The 25743-nt window shown below is 34.9% G+C and overlaps 1 protein-coding gene across 1 annotated transcript in view; it reads right to left on the bottom strand.

Moving 5' to 3' along the window:
• Nucleotides 1–216: 216 nt before the first annotated feature.
• The window catches only part of LOC105093958 (sodium/hydrogen exchanger 2), a 58352-nt gene continuing 32825 nt past the window's right edge, over nt 217–25743 (bottom strand). Inside the window, exons 6-8 of the mRNA XM_010985885.1 lie at nt 15640–15729; nt 2793–2863; nt 217–385 (exon numbers count right to left, since the gene is read on the bottom strand). Coding sequence (XP_010984187.1) covers nt 217–385; nt 2793–2863; nt 15640–15729 — 330 coding nt within the window. The remainder of the gene's footprint in view (nt 386–2792; nt 2864–15639; nt 15730–25743) is intronic.

Here is a 25743-nt window from a genome sequence, read left to right on the forward strand (position 1 = left end):
TCTAAACAATGCAGCCTGTGGTACTCAAACAAACATTCTCAATTTTATCTGAGCTCTTCTTCATATTTTTTCAGGAGGCAATGTGATGAAAGACAAACTGTGCTTTAAATGGAAGGAACTTTGAATAATCCTGTAGTTTTTCTGTGATATCTCATTAAACAAATTAAAACACACACACATGCACAAGCACATGCACACATACACACACATACACACTTACAGCAAAGATGTACTAGATGGTGTGTGTATTAACTGGCCTGCTTCAGCTAGCTCAATGGCATGTTTTCTTTCAAGCTTTTCATAAAGAAGCACAATGCTTGATTTGGGCTGGTCATATTCTCTGAGCAAAATCTTCTGCAAATACATGCTATTGAAATACTCCAGTCTGCTCAAGAAGCAAATAAAGTAAAAATTCCAGGAAATTACTGCCAATTTTTAGTACTTTTACACTCTAGTGAGAAGGTCCCAGGACTGCCTACTACAAATGTACTTTGTTTAAATGAAAATTTTAATCTATTTTGTAAAGAGAAAAATACATATGAGAAATTCTTACTTAATTATAAATATGTCTTTATGAGGAAATTGAAGGTTTTTGTTTAACCCACTAGTACCAACCAAGCCAAGGGAAACAGCCTATAAAGCTTTTCATCAAAGACTGAAATACTGGCCAAGCAGAGTCTAAATTTCAGAGAAGGCCATGAAAGAAAAGGGCTTATACAGTTTATTTCAATGGATGGGAAAAAGAATGGAACACCTTTGTTAAATGTTGACTAGGGAACCTGAATTTAAACTCACACAATAAACCCACAAAATGAAAAATAAATCATGTTAAACCACAGTTTCACAAAACCTGAGTGAAAATGTCCAACTAAATATAGATTTATGGTCAATACATTCATATTTTTAAAAATACTTATACCATAATCTTAAAGACTTTATTGAGGTTTACTTCTTTTTCAAATATTTATATATTAAAAGGCACTTATTGATGTTTCAGGAGTCTAAGGCCACGTTGACTCTAGGCTCAAGCTGTTAACCTGAAATTTGCTCAGGAAGATAATAGGTGGCAGTACCCAGCTTAGAAAAACAAAACTGTAAAAAGTTAAATATCAATTTTTACCTATGAAAAATATTGGACCCAGAAACTTATGGGAGTTGGTAGAGATGATATTTTAGAGGAGGGGGAGATTTGTATAGACTAGGTAAGAGCAAAGGGAAGAAAAAGGAAAGGAGATGACCTAAATCTGTGTAACCATGAAGTTTTCAAGGTCTGTGTGTGTTTAACTTGTCCACAGAAAAAAATCACTGCATAAAACCACACAGAACATATCTAAACAGAAAGTCAGGTGATTAGCTCAAAATTTTATTGTAAAAAAATTTAATTGTTTGTCTGTTTGATATCTCAAGAAGGACAAGTCAGTAAGTATAAATTATCCCATTCATGGTTTATATTACTTCTGTATGATCAAAAAGAGTCATCAAAATCAAACATGAAAAAGACTTATTTTTGTTTGATCCTTTGCATTTATAAGGAGGGTAAAAGAATCTATTCTTTATTTATCAGAGTTTAAAATAAACCTGCTTTGGGACTGACCACTGTCATAGGTTCTCTTGATTCTCTAACCTTAACATTGTCTTAGGAGACACCTCTCCTGGAAGGTTAATATAAAAGGATCTCTACAAAGTATCAGTCTTACCAATTCTGCCAAGTGTTTGCTCCTAAAATCCTATCTGTTTTTTCACACAGCCCCTGCAAGGAATCTAGGTTGAAGCAGCAGATTTTAATATGTGTTGCTACAAGGGCACTTGAAGTATATCATAATTTAGAATAGTTCAAACATTTGGATTTAAAATCTGGGACTAGATTTAATATCAGAATTTAAAATATGCCTTTTAAAATTCATTGTCATTCATTTATTTATTAAAAATATTTATTGAGTACATATTATTTGGAAGGACGTTTTTTAAGTGCTGCAGTTATAGAACTTAAAAATTCAGACAAGGTCTCTGTCCTCATGCCACTTATATTTTAGTTGGAAAGAAACATACAATAAGAATAAAGATATATTTTATATGAATTATAATTTAAATTTAAAAAATAAAACATTTAATAAACAAGATAAGATATTAAAATATCAGAGATTTATATGTTATTTAGAGAATTACCGTACATTGATATAACAGAGAATGATTGAGTAATGAGGGAAGAACTCTTTGAGAAAATGAAATTTAAGCTAAGGCTTAAATGGCAAAAAGGCACACAAAAATCAGGTAGAAGAGCATCCCAGGCAGAGGGAACACTATGCAAAGGCTTTAAGTTAGAAATGTGCTGAACTTAATTTGTTAGACAGAAGGGAAAGACAGCATGGCTATGTTGTAGTATATGGCAGAGAGAATAGTATGAGATGAGGTGAGAAAGCCAGATTTGTAAAATGAGGTAAGTAGTTTGGATACCTTTTAAGTGACAAGCTATTAGAAGCTTTAATTAGTATAGTAACAAGATCTGATATAAAATCCTTTTTTATGGAACTGTACATAATACCCCCCTCCCAAAAATGGGTGGTCTGAGAATTTTATGCACACTGTTTAGTTTTGGGGTCTGGCCTTACTGTCAATCACGTCCCTCACTATAAAAAGAAAGATCTCTGTCTTTGTTTCCTAGCTGTCATCTTTTTCACAACATGTGGATAAATATATCTCAACTATTCCCAACAGAAACATACAGAAATATATACAGGCTTATTTTCATTTTTCTACACATGTATACAAGCATATTTTTGGCAAATCCTCACTTGTCTTTCCAGTAATATTGCCCCCAGTGTCCTGATATGTCTTCTATGCCAGCCAGCAAGTGATCAAAGAACTGAAATATAAAAGAAAGTCTAAATATATAGCATATATAAGGAACTTGGTCAATTACTACCAAATATAATGTTCCATCAAAAGCACCTTGAAAATTATTGATTTCATCTGACTTGCTTACTTTTTAATCCCAAACGTTTTGTAGGGTAAGGATAAAAAGGAGACTCTACAATTGTATGTGAGGATGTCTGCAGTAATTCTAATACAAGCATTAAAGACATTCTATTTATAATTGCTAAAATAAATAACAAGGTCCTACTGTATAGCATGGGGAACTATATTCAATATCTTATAATAGCCTATAATAATAAAGAATATGAAAAGGAATATATATGTATAACAGAATCACTATGCTGTACACCAGAAATTAACACAACATTGTAAACTGAATATACTTCAATTACCTAAATAAATAAATAGATAAATAAATACAGTGGTTAAATGACAAAATAAAATAAAGTTGAAAATGCACATGTCAATCAGTATCATATGATAGATTCACTTATCTATCAAAAATATGGGCTTGGCAAAGTGATGTAAATAAAAGATATAAAAAGCATGGCCCCCATCCTTGAAGAATATAGAACCAAACTGAAGAGGCAAAACTTAAAGAAATGGACAGAGATTAAAGCATGTGCATGATAATAGAGTTCAAAATGAAACAGGGGTATATAAGGAAAAAAAAACCCAAATCATTGCATGTAATGGGAATATCATGAATAAAATGAATGGGAATATGGGGACCAAGATGGTAGAGTAGAGAGAGTCACACATTGCCCTCTCCCAAAAATACACCAAGAATTACATCTACAAACTCACTGAATCACATAGAACACCTACTGAACTCTGGAAGAGTGTCTCTTACTTCAAAATACAGGAGGATTCTCACAAAATCCAGTGAGAGAAAACAAAAGAAAAAGAAAAGAAAAGAAAAAAATTGGTGTAGAATGGGTCTTGCAGGAAGGGAGTGGCATAGAAAGAAAGGCACCCTTATACTGGGATGCCCACTCTCCAGCCAGGAAGTCAGAGAAGAAAGAAGCAGAGCTTCTGAGGCTCAGAGGAATAAGTCACAGCCACTTGGTGGACAGAACTAAGGGAAACTAAAATGGAGGGTCCCTGCAATCACCAGCCTAGATGTGAGTCAGCAGGGACAAGCCAAGATGGGCTGCTGGAGAGCAGTGAGGAGCCCAGGCAGAGGCAGCCTCAGGGGATTGGAGGGCAGTATGTGCTCTGATCAGGGCTGTGTGCAGAACAGAACAGTCTGGGGCCCCAATAAAAAAAAGCACCGCTGCTGTTGTGCATAGTGGGGAGGGGCACAATGCAGCCATGCCATAGCAACTTTCTCCCCTGGGCTCCACCGTTGGTGTGCTATTGTGAGAAGAGAGGTGAGGCTTGGTCATAGCCATCACTTCTGCATGGAGGTGGGGCTGAAAGCTGAATCCATACCCAGTGGTCCTGCAACTTCACAGGTGGGACTGAGATTTGTTTACAAACCCAGGCATAGAGGGTAGATTTGCTCTCTCTGGATGCTTGGTGGACTCATGCCTCTGGGATGAACAGGCAGAGTGTGGAGTTCTAGTACACAGTGCAGATGAGTATGGGTATATACAACAGGCTGGCATATCACATGCAGAGATGGGGCTGCAGTCTGCACTGACCCTGTGGTGAACCATGCTTTCAGGTCTGTGACTGCATGCTCCCTACTGTGGGACATCAGGACTGAGATTGGCAGACCTGCACTGGTGGCTCCTGGAACGCAGAACCTGGGGAACACCAGAGCAGGTGGCTGACATTCCCACAGGTAAGGCAGGGATAAATGCATTATCAACAACAAAAAAAAAGCCCACATAACAGTGACAGACAACACCACAGAGGGCATCCTCACTCAGTGGACATCTCTTGTGGAGTATATTCAGAGACTCTTCTTCTCAGCTGAAGTGCTCCAACCCTGCCTACCACACACCACAACTCAGAAATGGGTCTAGAAGACTATATTCCAGCAACAGGGGAGCAGACCAGGCCCTTGTCAAGGCTGTGACAACCACAGAACAAAAAAGGAGGCCCTGTTTGACAACAGGGCAGACTCTGATCACCACTGCACCAACTACACCCCTAATCAAAGGGATAATAGCCAACACACATAGAAGAAAGATATAGCAGCCATCTATACTAAGAACAGCCCTCACTACAAAACTACTAGAGGTACAGTCTATACAAAAACACTCCCACTTTAAATACAAGAAAACAAACAAAAAATAAACAAGCCTTTCAACTGAAACCCCTAAATCCATAGAGCCAGAGAAATATAAGTAAAATGAAGAAGCAGAGGAATTATTCCCGATTAAAAGAATAAGAAAAATCCCCTGAAAGAATGATCAATGAAATAGACTTCGATAGTCTACTAGATCATGACTTCAAAAAGGGAGTGATAAAAGCACTGAAGGAATGAAAAGAGACTTAATAGAGACAAAGAATACTTTAAAAAGAAAATTTAAACTATAAAGAGCAGCCAGTTAAAAACAGAAAACACAATGGCTGAGATAAGAGCCAAGGTAAAGACAGTCAAATGCAGACTAGGCAATGCAGAGGAACGAATAAGTGACCTAGAAGACAGGACAACAGAAGTCACCCAATCAGAACAGCAGACAGAAAAGCAAATCAAAATGAATGAAAGCAATATGAGGGACCTATGGATTAATATAAAGTGTGCCAATCTACACATAATAGGGGTTCCAGAAGGGGAAGAAAGAACAAAGGGGATTGAAAAGCTATTTGAAGAAATCATGACTGAAAACTTCCAAAACCTAGAGAAAGAATCAAGTATCCAAGTACAGGAAGCACAGAGGGTCCCCAAAAAGAAGACCCAAATATTCCTACACAAAGACATCATAATTAAGATGACCAAGGTTAAAGATAAAGAAAAAATTCTAAAGGCAGCAAGAGAAAAAAAAAAGAGTTAGTTACAAGGGAACACCCATAAGGCTTTCAGCTTATTTCTCTACACAAACAACACTGGCCATTAGAGAGTGACAAGATATGTTCAAAGTCCTGACTGATAAAAAGCTGCAACAAAGGATTCTCTATCTGGCAAGACTATCTTTTAGACTAGAAGGAGAGAGAAAGAATTTTGCAGATAAGAAAAAACTAGAAGAATTCAGCAATACTGCACCTATGCTAAAAGGAATATTGAAGGGTCTACTCTAAATAGAAAAGAAGCAGGAAGCTATAGAAATGATAAAGCTATAATTGGAATTGTGATAACTACAAGGAGTTGCAAGAGGATAAACATGAACATGCAAAAAATAAATAAATAAATAAATAAATAAATAAATAAATAAATAAATAAATAAAAAGAACATCCAAATCACAAAAGGTGGGAGAGGGGAGCAAGAAAATATTCCTTCCTTCCTTCCTTTCTTTCTTTCTTTCTTTCTTTCTTTCTTTCTTTCTTTCTTTCTTTCTTTCTTTCTTTCTTTCTTTCTTTCTTTCTCTCTCTCTCTCTCTCTTTCTTTCTTTCTTTCTTTCTTTCTTTCTTTCTTTCTTTCTTTCTTTCTTTCTTTCTTTCTTTCTTTCTTTCTTCATTCTTTCTTTCTTCATTCTTTCTTTCCTTCTTCTTAGGATGTGTTTGAGCCTACATAGGGCTACCAGTCTAAAGCAAACAGATATAGTATGGGGCTAACATAATTGAAAAACAGGGTAACCACGAATCACAAGCATATAATACAGTCACAAAAACCAAAAAGAAACCAAGATAATAAGAAAGAAAATTATCAACAACAAAAAGAAAAACAAAAAGAAAAAGAAACAAAGAAGAAATATCAAATCAACTGGAAAACAAAGTTCAAAATGGCAAAAAGCACACATTTATCAATAATTATCATAAATGTCAATGGACTAAATGCTCCAATCAAAAGACATAAAGTGGATGACTGGTTAACAAAACAAAAGTCTAAAAAAGCTTCCTACAAGAGACCAGCTTTAGAGTGAAGGACACCCATGGATTCAAAGTGAGAGTATGAAGAAAGATATTTCATGAAAATGAAAATGACAAGAAATCAGGAGCAGCCATACTTATATCAGACGAAACAGACACTAAAACAAAAGCCATAAAGATAACGAAGGATGCTATACAATGATCAAAGGGGCATTACAAGATGAGGACATTATACTCATTAACATATATGCACCTAATATAGGAGCACCTAAATACATAAAACAAATACTAACAGACATAGAGGAAGAAACTGATGGGAAGGCAATAATACTAGCAGACTTTTACAACCTCATAACATCATTGGACAGGTCTTTTGACAAAAAATCAATAAGGCAATGGAGAAACCAAATGACACAACAGAACAGTTGGATGTGCTTGATATTTTTAGGACATTATATCCCCAAAACATAGAATACATATTTTTTTAAGTGCTTATGTAACATTCTCTAGGAAAGACCACATATGTGGGAACAAAAGAAGCCTCAACAAATTTAAGTGGACAGAAATAATTTCAACCATCTTCTCTGACCATAATGACATGAAACTAGAAATCAACAACAGAAAAATAAATGAGAAAATAAAAGAGCATGGATACTTAAGAACATTCTACTAAAAAAACCAATGGGTCAATGATGAAATCAAAGAAGAAATTTAAAAAATACCTTGAGACAAATGATAATGAAAACACAGCCAAACAAAATCTATGGGATGCAGCAAAAGCAGTCCTAAGAGGGAAGTTCATAGCAATAGAAGCCTTCTTCAAAAAACAAGAACAATCTGAAATAAACAATCTCATCTACCACCTAAAATAATTAGAAAAAGAAAAATAAAAACTAAAGTCAGTAGAAGGAAAGAAATAACAAAGATCAGGGATGAAATAAATAAATTAGAGATTTAAAAATAAACATACAAAATCAACAAAACCAGGAAGTGGTTTTTTGAATGATTAAAAAAAAAAAAAAAAGACAAACCCCTGACTAGGCTCAACTAGAAGAAAAGAGAGAGGACAAAGCAAAACAAAATAAGAAATGAAATGGAGCGATTACAACCAACACCACAAAAATACAGAAAATCATAAAAGAATACTATGAACAACTATATGGAAAAAAATTGGACAACTTTGAAGAAATGGACAAGTTTCTAGAAACATACAGTCTACCAAAACTGAATCAAGAAGAAATAGATCATTTGAAAAGACCAATCACTAGAAGTGAAATGGAATCAATAATAAAAAAAACCTCCCTGCAACAAAAGTCCAGGACCAGATGCCTTCACTGGGGAATTCTCTCAATCATACCAAGAAGAACTCATACAATCCTTTTCAAACTCTTCCAGAGGGTTGAAGAGGAGGGAATACTCCCAAACTCACTCTATGAAGCCATGATTACCCTGATATCAAAGCCAGACAAAGACACTACCAAAAAAGAAAGCCATAGGCCAATATCATTGATTAATATAGATGCAAAAATCCTCAACAAAATATTAGCAAACAGATCCAACAACACATAAAAAAGATCATACACTATGATCAAGTTGGATTTTCCCAGGGATACAAGGATAGTTCAACATGTGCAAATCAGTGTGATACACCACATCACCAAGAGAAAAAAACAAAATTCACATGATCATATCAGTAGGTGCAGAAAAACCATTTGACAGAATTCAACATCCATTTATGTTAAAAACTCTAACCAAAGTGGGTATAGGGGGAACATATTTCAACATAATAAAAGCTATTTATGACAAACTTACAACCAGTATAGTACTCAACAGAGAAAAGCTGAAAGCCTTCCAGCTAAAATCTGGAATGAGATAAAGATGCCCACTCTCAGAACTTCTATTCAATATATATTGGAAGTCCTAGCCATAGCAATTAGACACGAAAAATAAATAAAGGGATCCAAACTGGCAGAGAAGAGGTAAAACTCTAATTATTTGTGGAAGACATGATACTATATATAGAAAACCCTAAAGGTTATACACAAAAACTGCTACAGCTGATAAAAGAATTTGGCAAGTTAGCAGGATACAAGAATAGCATACAGAAATCAGTGGCATTTCTTTACACTAACAATGAAATTTCAAAAAAGGAAAGTAAAGAAACAATCCTTTTTAGAATTGCATCCAAAAAATAAAATATTTAGGAATAAATTTGCCAAAGGTAGTGAAAGATTTACATGTGGAGAACTACAAAACGTTAACTAAGGAAATTAAAGATGACTTAAAAAAATGGAAATATATCCCATGATCTTGCATTTGAAGAATTAATGTTGTTAAAATGGCCATACTACTCAAAGCAATCTATGGACTTAATGTGATCCCTAGCAAATTATGCAGGATATTTTACACAGAACTAAAACAAATAATCCTAAAATTTACATGGAATCACAAAAGACCCAGAATTGCCCAAGCAATATTGAAGAAAAAGAAGAACGATGGAGGAATAAGCATCCTAGACTTCAGAAATACTACAGTAATCTGTATATTAATCAAAACAGCATGGTATTATTTCTCTCAATTTGATCTTTATTTATCTTTGGTTTGTGCTTCTGTTATTGATTATACTATGTTTTCAAACATTTGCTTCAGTTTTTTTTAATTTTTCTTAACTCGTTTTATTTCTCTACATTTTGTTCTTCTGTTGTTGATTATACTCTGTTATCAAACATTTTTTCTTCTTTTAAATTTCTTTATTTTTCAGCTTTATTTCTGCACCCACTATAGATAAATAAACAAACAAATAAACCCCTTCAGGACCACAGTAAATAACTGATACTCCATAATCCATAGTAGCAGAGATATATAAGTAAAATGAAGAAGCAGAGGGACCATTACCAATTAAAAGGACGAGAGAAGTCCCCTGAAAGAATGATCAATGAAATAGACCTTGATAGTCTACTAGATCATGATTTCCAAAAGAGCAATGATCAAAATACTGAAGGAACTAAAAGAGGTTTTGAATAGAGGCAGAGAATATGCCAAAAAGGAAACTGAAACTGTAATAAGGAGCCAATTAAAATTGGCAAAATCATTTGCTGAGATGAGAGCTGAGGCAAAGGCTGTAAAAAGTAAGCTAGATAATGCAGAGAAATTAATAAGTGACTTAGAAAACAGGACAACAGAAATCACCCAATAAGAACAGCTCAAAGGAAAACAAATAAAAACTAATTAAAACAATATAAGAGACCTATGGGATAATATAAAGCATGCCAACCTATGCATAATAACAGTACTAGAAAGAGAAGAAAGAGAAAAGAGGATTGAAAAGGTATTTGAACAAATCATGACTGAAAACTTCCCAAAACTAAAGAAGGAATCAGATATCCAAGTACAGGATCCACAGAGGGGCCCAAAGAGGAAGAACACAAACAGACCCACACCAAGACATATGATAATCAGAATGGCCAGGGTTCAGGATACAGAAATGATTCTAAAGGCAGCAAGAGAAAGACTAAGAGTTAGTTACAAGGGAACCCTCGTAAGGTTTTCAGCTGATTTCTTGACACAAACACTACAGGCCAGAAGGGAGTGGCAAGATATATTCAAAGTCCTGAATGAAAAAAAAAAATGCAACCTAGGATACTTTATCCAGCAAGGCTAAACTTTAGAATAGAAGGAGAGATAAAGAACTTCACAGACAAGCAAAAACTAAAAGAATTTAGCAACAGTAAACCTATGCTAAAAGAAAAAATATTGAAAGGTCTACTCTAAATAGAAAACAAGCAGTATGCACAGAAAGAGAAATCATTCTTGGAAAGGTGATAACTACCATGAATTACAACAGAATAAACATGAAATTGTAAAAGGGAACATATAAATCATTAAGGGTGGGAGAGGGGAGCAAGAAAATATAGTTTTTCATTTTTGTTGTTGTTTTTGTTCTCAGTAGGATGGGTTTGAGTTTATATTACTATCTGTTTAAAACAAGCAGATATAGTAATGGGTTAATATATGTACAAAATAGGAAAACCACAAGACAAAAGCTTGCAATAGAATCACAAAAACTAAAAACAAACCAAAATGATACAAAGGAAAATTATCAAACCACAAAAATAAAAAGAAAGGAACAAAGAGGAAGTATCAAGTCAACTGCAAAACTAAGCTCAAAATGGCAATAAACACACATTTCTCAATAATTACTGTAAATGTCAATGGACTAAGTGCTGCAATCAAAAGACATAGAGTGGCAGATTGGATAAGAAAATAATAACTACAATATGCTGCATACAAGAGACTCACGATAGGGAGAAGTACATACAGAGATTTAGAGTGAGAGGATGGAAAAAGTAATTCCATGCAAATGAAACAGCAAGAAACCAGGAGTAGCAATACTGATTACACACAAAGTAGACTTTAAAACAGAGGCCATAAAGAAAGATAAAGAAGGACATTAACGGAGCAATACAAGATGAGGATATTACACTCATTAACATATATGCACCCAATATAGGAGCACCTAAATACATAAAGCAAATAGTAATGGATAGAAAGGGAGAAACTGATGGGAATAGAGTCATAGTAGGAGACTTTATCACCCCATTAACATCACTGGACAGATCTTCCTGACAGAAAATTAGTAAGGCAACAAATAAATTAAGTGATATAATAGAACAATAAAACTTGGTTGATATTTTCAGAGCACTACATGCCCCCAAAATAGAATATACATTATTTTCAAGTGCACATGGAACATTTGCTAGGATAGATCATGTATTTGGGCACAAAAGAAGCCGCAACAAATTTAAGAAGACAGAAATTATTCCAAGCATCTTTTCTGACCACAATGCCATGAAACTAGAAATCAACTACAGATAAACAAAGGAGGAAAAAAATGGCAGCATGGAGAGTAAACAACATGCTACCAAAAAAATCAATGGGTCAATGATGAAATCAAGGGAAAAATTTAAAAATGCTTTGAGAAAAATGACAGCAAAAATACAACCACAAAGAATCTACGGGATACAGCAAAAACAGGCCCAAGAGGGAAGTTCATTGTGATACAGACCTTCCACAAAAAAGAAGAACAATTTCAGATAAACAATTTAACCTACCAGCTAAATGAATCATAAAAAGAAGAGTAAAAACTCCAAAATTCAGCAGAAGGAAGGAAATAATAAAGGTCAGGGAGGAAATAAACACAATAGAGATTTTTTAAAAAATAGAAAATAGTCAGTCAAACCAAGAGCTGGTATTTTTTGAAAGAGTAAACAAACTTGACAAACCTCTGGTCAAGCTCATGAAAAAGAGAAAATAGGGAGCACAAAAAAATAAGAAAAGAAAATGGAGAAATTATAATCAATACCACAGAAATACAAAATATCATATGAGAATAGTATGAAAAACTATAACTACAAGGAAACAAAATGGATAACCTAGAAGAAATGGACAAGTTTCCAGAAACATACATCCACCAAAACTGAATCAACAAGAAATTGACCACTTGAACAAAACGATCACTAGAAATGCAATTAAATTAGCAATAAAAAAAATCTTCCTACAAAAAAATGTCCAGGATCAGATGGCTTCGCTGGGGAATGCTACCAAACATACAAAGAAGAACTCATGCCTGCCCTTCACAAACTCTTCCAGAAGATTGAAAAGGAAGGAGTATTTCCAAACTCATTCTATGAAGCTAACGTCACCATGATACCAAAACCAGACAAAGATATTACCATAACTAAAACACATAGACAACCTACGGAATGGGAAAAAATATTCTTGAAATTTGTGCTTGACAAAGGTTTAATTTCCATAATATATACACAGCTCATACAACTTAATAACAAAATAAAAACACGAACAACCCAATCCAAAAATGGGCAGAAGACCTAAACAAGCAATTGTCCAATGAATACATACAAATGGCCAATAGGCACATGAAAAATTGTTCAATATTGCTAATTATCAGAGAAATATAAATCAAAGCTATAAAGAGGTATCACCTCACAGCAGTCAGAATGGCCATCATTCAGAAGTCCACAAATGATAAATGCTGGAGAGGGTGTACAGAAAAGGAAAACCTCTTACACTGTTGGTGGGAATGCAATTTGGTGCAGCTATTATGGAAACAGTATGGAGATCCCTCAAAAAACTAAAAATAGACTTACCATATCATCCGGCAATCCCACTTCTGGACATATATGTGGAGAGAACCTTAATTCAAAAATACACATGCACCCCAAGGTTCATAGCAACACTATTTACAATAGCCAAGACATGGAAACAACCTAAATGTCCATCGACAGATGATTGTATAAAGAAGTGGTGGTATATTTATACAATGGAATACTATTCAGCTATAAAAAAGAATAAAATCATGCCATTTGCAGCAACATGGATGGACCTGGAGATTGTCATTCTAAGTGAAGTAAGCCAGAAAGGGAAAGAAAAATACTATTTGACATCATTTACATGTGGAATCTTAAAAACAAAAGCAAACAAACTTATTTGCAAAACAGAAGCAGACTCTCAGACATAGAGAAGACACTTGTGGTTACTGGAGGGGGGTGGGAGGGGATAAACTGGGAGTTAGAGATTTGCAGATACTAACTGATATATATGGAAAAGATAAATTACAAGTTCATGCTGTATAGTTCAGGGAACTAATTTGATATCTTGTAATAACTTATAGTGAAAAAGAATATGAAAATGAATATATGTATGCTCATGTATGACTAAAGCATTGTGCTGTACACCAAAAATTGACACTGTAAACTGACTATACTTCAATAAATATATATATACATATATATATGAAAAGAAAACAAAACAAAAATAACGAAAACTATGTGAGAAAATAAGGAACTTTATAAAAGATTTATGAAAAAGAAGAAGGTCTGCTAGACATGGGTCAAGGGTGAGGAAGAGAAGGTTGTTGACAAAGGATTTTAAATACTAAGATTAAAAGTTTGATTTGACATAACATCACAAAAATAACCTGAATATATTTATTAGAAAATAATAAACCCAACTGAGTGATATTTTACAAAATAACATCATGCACTTTTCAAAAATGCCAGTATTATGAAAGACAACAAAAAGTTATAAAACAGTTTTAGATTAAAGATCAATAAATACATACGACAACTAAATGCAATGTATGAGCCTAGATCAGGAGAAAAATTTTATAAAAGTATCTTTGGGCCATTTGGCAAAATTTTGAATATGGAATTATATTAGATAACACTATTGTATCAATTTTAAACTTGCTGACTTTGATAAATACTTGTTATTATGTACTATAATGTCTTTTTTCTTAGGAAATATTAATATATGCTGAAGTATTTAGCATTAAAAAGTCAGGATGTCCGCAGCTTAATCTTAAATGATTCAGCAAATGACAATAATAGTATGTACATATATAAACAGAGACTGTTAAGCTAAAGTGGAAAACATAACAATGAATCCAGGTAAAGGGTATATACATATTCATTGTACTATCTTTGAAATTTGTATGCTTGACATTTTTAAAATAGAAAGCTGGAAAAAGAAAATAAAGTTTGATTTGTTCTTATAAATTGGTTAAATAAATTACTTCTTATCAATGTAACATATAGTATACAATCATTAAAAGTCATTCATATTATAGGAATAAGACAGTAAAAATATGATTTTCTCCAAATGTAACCTAAAAATGTCATTCAATTACAATAAAAATCCCATTTTTTTAACAACTTGAGCAATCAAAAAGAAAAGAATGAAAAGTCAAATTTGTCATGCTTATCTTTACATATTTTAGACTCATAGTTATTAAGAAAACTTAAGCATTTTACATGAAGAAAGCCATTATATATGCTGACAATGTATCCCAGAAAATTATGGAATGTGCCACTTTGAAGTTAGAAGCAAGATAGATACTGAATGTTCTTCTTCCCTTTGATTAAAATTCTCAGATATTTTCCATATTGATGAATCTAAGGATATCTTGAAATTGTTCTTAACATTCTCTATATTTCAGTATTTCTATTGTTATATTTTATAAAAGCCCACCCGGGTAAGCACAATTCAAATTCCATTTTTATATATAAAACCAAGTGATACAGAGTTCACATCTTTAAATTTCTCTGATGCTGTCCTTACTTCTAATGTAGTAGTTATATATTTTCTTATATATATAAACTCTGGGTGATTTTGAAACTCTACTTCAAAGAGTACATTTTGCAATTTGATTTGAAATCTTTAACTGTCTCAGTCCTCAATGGTATAAAAAACTCTGTCAAAGTCTAAAATACTCCAAGAAAAAAAATTTCTGATTACATAAGGATTACACAAGTCAGCTTATAAGCAATTACTTTATAATGCCAAATACAAAATTAACTAAGTTACTGGATAATTTAGTCTACTATCAATAATAAATATGTTAAACTAACCAAAAACACTTATGATAGTCATAATTTGGAAAAAAAAGCTCATAATTCATAATTATTCTACCTGGATAGGTCCTTAAAAATCATGTAAACAGCCATTAAAATTTATAGATTAGTAAACCAAGGCCACAAAAAAGTTAAAAGTCTCTCCTAAGATAATGTTGGAAGCTGGGTAGCAACAGAGCAAATGTTAGAATACAGACTTTCATTTTTCTTATTCTTAACAGAAGAAATGATTTATTGATTTTCAAATTACAGATGGTCACAATATAACAAATACCTTTTCAGAATTCAGAAAATCATGTCCCCTTTTACTAGAGAAATTCAAATACAAGAAGACCTAGCATGTAGCGACCTAACGGACAAGGGTCAGTTCCAGTCAACAAAATAACCTAGATGATAATATAGACATCTTACCCGAATGAGAATTTGTTCACTCACAGTTGGTGGGGTTTCTCTTCTTCTTGTCACATCTAATAAGTCAACAAGAGGACGAATGGTCATCCCCTACAAAATGAAAAACAAAAAGTCGAATTCCCTTCATATGAAATAAGTTCTTGAAGATTTCCCTGGTGTGTGTGTGTGTCTGTGTGTCTGAATGTGTGTCTATGTATGTGCGCACATGCACATGTGTCTTAATCTGGTTGTGATAGGAACTTAGAACATTATTTTAAAATTCAGAGGGATCACTGGGCTAACACCAGAGAGAAGTGCTGTGATTTTCTCTTACAAAAATCAAAGGAGAATACATATTGTTTACAAAAATCTGGGTCAGTTAATAAAAGTATTTACCATTATATTTCAAAAACAGGAAGAAGTAGTCAAATAACAGAGCCAAAGTGCTTCAAGAGATTTTCATTTCAATTATTGCCAAATATCTCAGGTATATCCTTTTGTCTTTATTACCCATCATACATTAAATATGGGATTACTGTCCTCTTGGCATGTTACCTTAAATTTTCCTTAAGAGGAATAATAAAAGAAGCAAACATTCTATATTAATAACCATCCATTAAGTGGTGCCACTATATTTATTGAACATATATTGTGTATTAGGCACTGGAGTTACAATGGGGAGGTAAAGTTGGAAGGGCCCATAGCCTTATGGAGCTTACAGTGTCGTGTGTCTCAAGGAGAGAGCAATTAGCTAAATAATTGCATTAATGAATAAACAGTTACAACCTGAGATAAGTGTTCTGAAGAAAATGAAGCTGGTTTATAACAGAGTAACACATTTTAAATTGAACTATAAGAAAAGTTTTTTCTAAGATAAAATGTAAAGGATGAGCAGGCATAATGTACATGAAGGGAAAAGAACCATTCCTGGCTGAGGGAACCGCACTGATAAGGCCCCTATGATATGACATATTAGAGAAACTGAAAACTGTGGCTGGGTTGTAGAGTGCAATGGAGATCCTACTATTGTTAAGACTGGAGAGATAGGCCAGGATTAGACACAAAGCTTTTCAGGCTGTTTTAACCATCTTTAAAAAACTTTTTTCTAAGACTACTTCAAAATTGAAATGGCTTGACCAGATTTATGCTTTAAAAAGATAACTCTAGCTGCAGTGTGAAAAAAAAAACAACAACTGTTGAAAATGAGCTATAATGGATAGCAGGAGAAGTTTAGGAGACCATTTTACTACTCCATGTAAGAGATGGTGATAGCTTAGACAAAGATGATGGTAGGGCAGATATAGAGAAGTGAACTTAGTAAGGCAGTATGACAGAGAGTGGGACATAAATGATAACACTAAGATTCCAAAGGGGTAGAGGACGGTAAAACTAATCTTAATGAGGAAAACTAAACATAGGAATCAGATTGGCAGGGAAAATCAAAAATTAAATTTTAAACATACAAAATTGAAGATCCCTGGGAGATAACCAAGGAAGGATGTCAAGAAAACAATATGTTCTAGAACTCAGAGGAGATATTTTGACTGGAGATATAAATTCGTAAGTCATATGTGTATAGTCAGTAAATGAAGCCATATGTGGGTATGGATGAAATCATTAAAGAAAGAGTAAAGGGTGAGAAGATGAAAAAGTCTACAGGAATCTTTGAAGAACTCTGATATTTAGTGATGTAACAATGAGAATAAGCTTGCAAAAGAGAGAAAGGGAAACCAGAGAGGTAAGAGGAAAATCAGAAAGTGGGTTGTCACAAAAAAAAAAAAAAAAAGAGATTTCAAGACAGTGGGAGTTTGACTCATGTGGAATCCTGGTGAAAGCTCAAGTGAAATGAGGATGGAAAATGCCCATTAATAACCTTAATAAAAGAGACGGGAGCAACAAAGTTTTATGAGTTCAAGAGACAGCATTACTTTAGTGCAGTTGTATTGTATTTTAAATAGGAGTGACTTGAGCCTGTTTAAAGCTCATGAGAAGGATGTAGTTGAGAAGAAGAGTATGAATATATATGACAGAAAACATATGATTGATAAGGCAAGACAAGAAAGAAATAGATTACAGAGCATAGCTTGAGATAGGAGGACCCAGCTTTGTTATAAGAAGAAAGAGGAGGATAGGAGCAGATGTAGTTATGTTGGGAACTTGAAGGAGTTTCCATGGATGACTACTATAAGCCAAGTTGCCCTTTGCAGAGTTCTCTTTTCTTAGATTATAGGCATTTTAGGGCTGAATAGAATCTGAGATGATCAAGTAGTTCTCAATTATTCTGAAAATATGGAGGGGGCAGCAATTTTTGATTGTCAAAATGACCAGCACTTCCTATTGGCAATTAATGAGCAGGGATCAGGGATATCAAAGAATAAAGAAGTGTTATGCCCCAAAATCCAATAGTGACCCCATTAAGAAACCTCTCATTTTGAAGATAAAACTAAGAAACAAGATAGTTCCTAATGTCAATACAAGTAAGTTTTAAATAGCAATATATCATAACACCAATTCAGGAATGAGAGATCACTTAGTATAATAATCTATAACACAACATTGTAAATCAAGTATACTTCAATTAAAGAGAAAAAAAAAGAATGAGTGATTACACTCAAAATTCCAAAAATGTTCCTAAAATAGAGGTCAAAATGATTAAAATAAAACATCTTAATATATGCATAGCTCTTATTGTATTTAGTGTTCTCTGGGGTGGGAGAGGTTAGCAATTTAAATTGTCTTTTCAGATTTTTGTGCTGAAATATATCTCTACTATTTTTTTTCTGTGATTACACCATTACCTGATCTTATATAAAAATAAACATATTGCCAGTACTGCTAGTAATAATTAAATAAAATGAAGTCAAATGTGTCCAAAGTCTTACATTTAACCTTTAAAAATAATTATACTGATTAGGTAAATAAATTTAGAGAAGCCAAAAATCAGACTTTACTCTGTTTACCACTATATTTCAAGCACTCTAAATGCTACCTGGCATATAGTAGTTGCTCAATAAATGTTTGTTGACTACATCAACAATATTAATGTAAGTAATATGAATAATAAAGTGAAATAATAGATGTGAAAGCACTTTGCACAGTGTCATGCAATTGTGTGGTCTAATTAAAGCTGGCTTTTAGATCATAGTTGCAAAGGATTACACTTATCCTTTTAAGAATAAAGAAGAGGGGAAAAAAGTTGTGTGAATGGCTCTTATCTACCAAATGGTTGCTATTTCTACCAGATCTGGTCCACAGGCTCTGACTTTTCTCTTAGGCAATTCTCTCATTTCAAAGCAAGAGGAAGGATAGGGCTGATGAATTATACATATTAAATAATTTGCTATTAGAGAAATTTGCCTTTGTATGTCACTTTGAGAATCCCCATTTATATTTATTCTTAAATCCTTAATTATACATATTAAGTGACTGCATAGTCTAAATTCACTTAATACCTGATTTTACCTTTTGAAGCCTGACATATTAGTGCCCTAATGTGAAAATATAGTAAGTGGAATACCAGTTTTATACACTTTGAATGCATGCATACATAAAAATATCATTAAATGAACTAATAGCAAGAGTGAGTGATATTTGTTCACCTTCTATAGACAAAAAGAAGAGAAAGCAAGACCAAGACTAAGACAGTAAAAGTAAGGGGGAAAGAAAATGGAGAGTTGGAAATTGTCTAAAATATTGTTTTGGTTTTCTTAAACCAAAGTATGGTTGAACAAAAAGTAAGAGAAGAAGCTGAGATTTGCCCTAGAGTTTACATGTGGGAACAAGGATTTTAAGAAAGAAAGTATCAACTGAAGTGAAAAACATGGGGTGGAATATGGAAAAAACTGGTTTTAAATACACAACAAAATCTACTGCTTTCAAATGAGCTTCCACACTTCTTAGTCATTTTTAAAACACTTTGAAAAATGCATCCCCATAAAGTTTCTATCTTCATGTTATTTCAGAAATGTAGGAAGAAGTAGGTAATAATGTCCATTAATGTTAAGGTTGAAACTTAAAAGAAACTCAGGGGTGTCCTAGCTCTTCATCAGCTCTTCAGCACTTTCAAATGATCAAAATGTTCCAATTTGGAACTATGCAATTTTTTGTAAATGTATCTGAATTGCCCAAAGTCAGGGGATCATCCTATTCACATGGTTTTCATAAGTAATTTTCTATAATTCACGCTTTTTTAGATGACATTTGCGTTGTGTGATTCCACTAAATTCATTCTGACATTTGAAAAATTATCATACAGTGCTTTCATGGGATAGAACTACATCCTTTAACAGTGTTTATCACAGGCAAAAAGCTTCTCAGTGTGAGCAGGTCTGCTTAATGAGCTGTCTTTTAAAAGGTTGACTCCATATTTGCATTTTTTAAACCCATCCACACTACTCTCCATCTTCACTTACCTTAATACATTCTATTCAGCCTACCTGGAATAGATCAAAATTAATATTTCTAAAATAAAGATGTCAAACCAACCTGACTCAGTGACATTTCCTCATATAGAGAATTTTATGTATTTTGTACAATTATACTCTGGTTATCTGAAGATGTGAAATACAGGTGAGGGACAAAATTTTATTCCAAATGGTCTGTATGGAATCTCTGTAGTAACTAGCATATCTAGTTAAATGAAGTATTGAATAAATCAAGGCCATGGTTTTAAAGAAATGGACTTGATTTCAAAGCTCTACTACATATGTTCATAATTTATATCCATACTCCAAATTAACTTTTATTTACTATTTATTCACTTATTTCTTTATTTCACAGATATTCATTGCACATTTCATTGGAGCCCATACTAGAAGACTCTGAGTATATGGTGACAAATGAACCATACGTATTTCCTGCATTTACGGAACTCACCCAAGTAAAGGAGACAGACATCATACAAGTGCAGATGAAAATAACTAAAAGATTGATTGATAGATAGATAGATAATAGATACAGTGATATAGCCTATGAAGGTGTTAAAACAAAACAATAGGCCCAAAATGGAGATGCTTATCCTAAGCCCCAAACCATCAAACCAACACTTAAACTTATTATGGTTTCAGGTCTCCCAGAAATGGAATCAAACCTGTCAGGAATCGCCTGATCAGCACAGGTTAGGTAATCTGCCATACAGACCCCTGCAACCAACTAAAGGAAAGTAACCCAACAATAACCAATCTGTTTTTTTGCCTAGTATAACTTCCTTGCTCCTGCTTCCTTCTGCCTATGAGTCTTTCATTTTGTACAGCTCCTTGGAACTCTCATCTGTTACATTGAATGCTGCCTGATTCATGAATTATAAAGTTAATAAGATGTTTTAAATTTACGCAGTTGAATTTTGGTTTTTCAACAAAGGAAAACAGATCTAAGGTGAAATGATCAGAACAACAAGGGGAATCCACCTACACAGAGTGGTCTGGGAAGCTTCTCTGAGGAGATTGTATATAGCTTCTCTGAGGACTGAAGGATAAAAGGAAGACAGACATGCAAGGAACTTAGGAGACAGTGTATTAAGGAGAGGAAATGACATGTTGGAAAGCCTCAAGCTGACAAAAAGTTTGTCAAATTTGGAGCACTTAAAAGGCTGTTAAGCATAGTGGACAAGAGGGAGAATGGCCCAAAAACATGAGGCTTAAAAGGTAGACATGAGCTATATTTGTCACAGTTTATAGCCATGCTAAGTATTTTGGATTTCATTAAATATTCTAAAAGAATCAATAGAAGAATTTTGGAAGGTAAGAAATACAATTTGTGTTACAAAAACATTGCTTTTGTTTCTCTGGGGATAACAGATTGAAAGTCGAAAGGAAAATGGAAGATTTTAAGGCAGTTCAGGAAAATTTAGAGAAGATGGCAGAGTAGAAGGGCCCTCGCAGCTCACCCTTTCCCACAAATGCACCAAGACCCACATCCACAGACCCACTCATCCAACCAGAGCACCTGCGGAACTCTGACAGAACATCGCCCTCTTCAAAAGATAAAGACGCCATAAATCTTGTAGGAGAAAAGGAAAAAAGAAAGAACAAAAGGCAAAGCAGAGCAAGAAGGGCCCCGTGGGGAGGGAGAGGCAAAGAGGACTGGCGCTCGCTCGCTGGGTCTCCCCTCTCCAACTGAGAGGCCAGCAGGACGGAGGGGGGCCTCCGAGGCTCAGATCTGTACAGAGCAGCCCTTGACTGACAGAACTAAGTTAAACGGGCACAGAGGGTTCCCCCAACACCCAGCCTGAGACGCGGGCCAGCAGCTGGGGGCAGGGCCAAGCTGCCCGAGCCGGGCAGAGAATGGGGGCAGCTGCACTGAGGCAGCCCCGGGGGAATGCGAGGGGCTGTGCACCATGGCTGTCGGTGTACAGGGCAGAACAATCTGGGCCCTCCATAAAACAGCAAGGTTGATGTGCTCTCGGGGGAAGGGTGCACACCCCCATCTCTGAAAACCCGTGGAAAGTTTTCTCGGAAAGAGAGGCAGGGCTCAGGCACAGCAGCTATATCCTCCGGCCCTTAGCACCCAGGTGGGGCTGGGACAAAACGTGCATCCGCACCCGAAAGGCTTAGCAGCCTCAAATGCCAGACTGAGACTTGCCTACAGCCCGAGGCAGATAGGATCCTTCCATCCTGGTCCCTCAGAGAACTTGCTCCACAAAGACAAACAAGGAGCTGAGCTTTGGCCCAGAGGAGGGGCAAAGCTATCCCTCGGTCTTCCCCGAGCCCACCTGCGGAGCGCCAACCGTAGGCAGAGCGCACAGCCACACAGAGCAGCGGAGATACCAGCGCCAGGAGCGGGAGAGCCGCCCCCGGCCTTTCGGGCAGGAACAAAGCCCCTGACTGCTGTGCTGGGAGGAGGCACGACCCTCCCTCCTACCTGTCCAGTCTGCAACATCTCACTGCGGCATCGGGAGGGGGCAGTGACCCGCCCGCCCACAACAGAGGAGAGCTACACCTGACCCAGTGTTAGGAGGAGGTGCGATCTGCTGGCCAACAGGTACTGGGAGCAGCATAGAAGAGGGCGCCAATGGAGGGCCTCTGAAAACAGCAAGCTGAGCTTCCAAAACAGGAGGAAGACAGAAAGACTTCACATTAAAAGCACACAGACTCCAGGAGAACACAAACACCCCCCCTTTTTTTAAAATCTGTTTTTACCTGTTCTATTTTCTATTAGCCTCTTAAGTTTTACTTCTTAATTCATTTCTATTTCTCTTGGGTTTTGATGTCCTGCTATTGATTAGACACAGGTTTCAAATACATCTATTCATCTACCCCCCCTTTTTTTTAAGGTTTTAAAAGGACTTCTGAACCCGATTAATACTCTGCTTCAACTCGCTCTTCTATTAACCATTAAACACTGTTTTCAAACCCTCTTTCTCCCTTCTTTTAAAATTATTTCTCTCTCTTATTTTTTTTCTTTTTTTCCTATCTTCTATTCCTAAATAGGCATCAGATAGATAAACTCCTTAAGGACCAAAATAGACAACTGATACTCCATAAACCACAGTGCCAGAGAGGTATGAGCAAGATGAAGAAGCAGAGAAACATTTCCCAATTAAAAGAACAAGAGAAATCCCCTGAAAGAAAGATCAATGAAATAGATATTGATAGCCTACTAGATCAAGATTTCAAAAAAGGAGTGATCAAATTGCTGAAGGAATTAAAAGAGACAGTGTTTAGAGATATAAAATATGTCAAAAATGAAATTGAAGCTATAAAGAAGAGCCAAGTAGAATGCGTAAACTCATTGACAGAGATGAGGAATGATCTAAAAAAGGTGCAAAGCCAACTAGATAATACAGAGGAAAGAATTAGTGATCTAGAAGACAGGGCAATAGAAAGCACCCATTCAGAAGAACTATAAGATAAGAAAATAAAAAATAATGAAAATAGCATAAGGGACCTATGGGATAATATAAAGCGTCCCAATCTTTGCATAATAGGGGTCCCAGAAGGAGAAGAAAGATCAAAGCAGAGTGAAAAGGTTTTTGAAGAAATCATGACTGAAAACTTTCCAAACTTAAAGAAGGAATCAGATACCCAAGTACAGGAAGCTCAGAGGGTCCCAAACAGGAAGAACCCATATAGGCCCACATCAAGACATATCATAATCAAGATGGTCAGAGTCATGGATAAAGAAATGATCCTAAAGGCAGCAAGACAAAAGCAAAGAGTAAGTTATAAGGGAACCCCCATAAGGCTCTCAGCTGATTTTTTTACACAAACACTACAGGCCAGAAGGGAGTGACAACATATATTCAAAGCCCTGAATGAAAAAAAGATGCAGCCTAGGATATTTTATCCAGCAAGGCTATCCTTTAGGATAGAAGGAGAAATAAAGAGTTTCACAGAAAAAACAAAAGCTGCAGGAGTTTAGCAACAGTATACTCATGCTAAAAGAAATATTTAAAGGGCTATTCTAAATAGAAAAGCAGCAGGATGCTACAGGAATGAGAAACTCACAACTGGAAAGGTGATAACTCATGAATTACAAATAATGTAAACATGAAATTATAAAAGAAGACATACAAATCACTGAGAGTGGGAGAGGGAGGCAGGGAAGTATAGAATATATTCTTTTCTTTCTTTTCAAATTTTTTTTAACAGTAGGATGGGTTAGAGATCATGTTACTATCAGTTTAATAAAAACAGTTATAGTAATGGGCTAATAGATTTAGAAAAAAGGGTAACCACAAGCCAAAAACTTACAAGGGAGTCACAAAAATTAAATAAAATCCATGATAATACAAAGGAAAATTACGAAAACACAAAAGGAAGAAGAAAGGAACAAAGAGAATATACCAATTCAACTGCAAAGATAAGTTCAAAATGGCAATAAACGCACATCTATCATTAATTACTGTAAATGTTAATGGACTAAATGCTCCAGTCAAAAGACATAGAGTGGCAGACTGGATAATAAAGCAAGAACCTTCAATATGCTGCATACAAGAGACCCACTTTAAGGAGAAGGATAAATACAGATTGAGAGTGAAAGGATGGAAAATGATATTCCATGCAAATGGAAAAGCCAAAAAAGCAGGTATTGCAGTACTGATTTCAGACAAAATAGACTTTAAAACAAAGGCCATAAAGAAAGATAAAGAAGGACATTTTATAATGATTAAAGGAGTGATACAAATGAGGATATTACACTCGTTAATATATATGCACTCAATATAGGAGCACCTAAGTACATACAAGAATTACTAACAGAGATAAAGGGGGATATTGATGGGAATACAATCATAGTTGGAGATTTTAACACTGCATTAACATCACTAGACAGATCTTCCAGACAGAAAATAAACAAGGCAACAGAGAAATTAAATACTACAATAGAAAAACTAGATTTGGTGGATATTTTCAGAGCATTACACCCACAAAAAATAGGATATACATTCTTTTCAAGTGCATAAGGAACATTTTCCAGGACCAATCATGTACTTGGGCACAAAAGAAACCTCAACAATTTTAAGAAGATAGAAATTATCTCAAGCATCTTTACTGACCACAATGCCATGAAACTGGAAATCAACAACAGAGAAACAAAGGAGAAAAAAAAGGAAAGCATGGAGATTAAACAATATGTTATTGAAAAAACAATGGGTCAATGAGGAAATCAAAGCTGAAATTAAAAAATACCTTGAGACAAATGAAAATGAAAGCACAACCACTCAAAACCTATGGGACACAGCAAAGGCACTGCTAAGAGGGAAGTTTATAGCGATACAGGCCTTCCTCAAAAAAGAAGAACAATCTCAAAAAAACAATTTAACCCACCACCTGAATGAATTAGAAGAAGAAGAACAAAAAGCCCCAAAAAAGCAGCAGAAGGAAGGAAATAATAAAGATCAGAGAGGAATTAAATACAATAGAGATTAACAAGACCATAGAAAAAATCAACCAAACCAAAAGCTGGTTTTTTGAAAAAGTAAATAAAATCGACAAACCTCTGGCCAAACTCACAAAGAAGAAAAAAGAGAGAGCACAAATTAGCAAAATAAGAAAGGAAAATGGAGAAATTACAACAAACAAAATAGAAATACAGAATATCATATGAGAATATTATGAAAATCTATATGGAACCAAACTGGATAACCTAGAGGAGATGGACAAGTTTGTGGAAATATTCTGTCCACCA

This window comes from Camelus dromedarius, chromosome X (genome assembly GCF_036321535.1).
Source record: "Camelus dromedarius isolate mCamDro1 chromosome X, mCamDro1.pat, whole genome shotgun sequence".
Lineage (NCBI taxonomy): Eukaryota > Metazoa > Chordata > Mammalia > Artiodactyla > Camelidae > Camelus > Camelus dromedarius.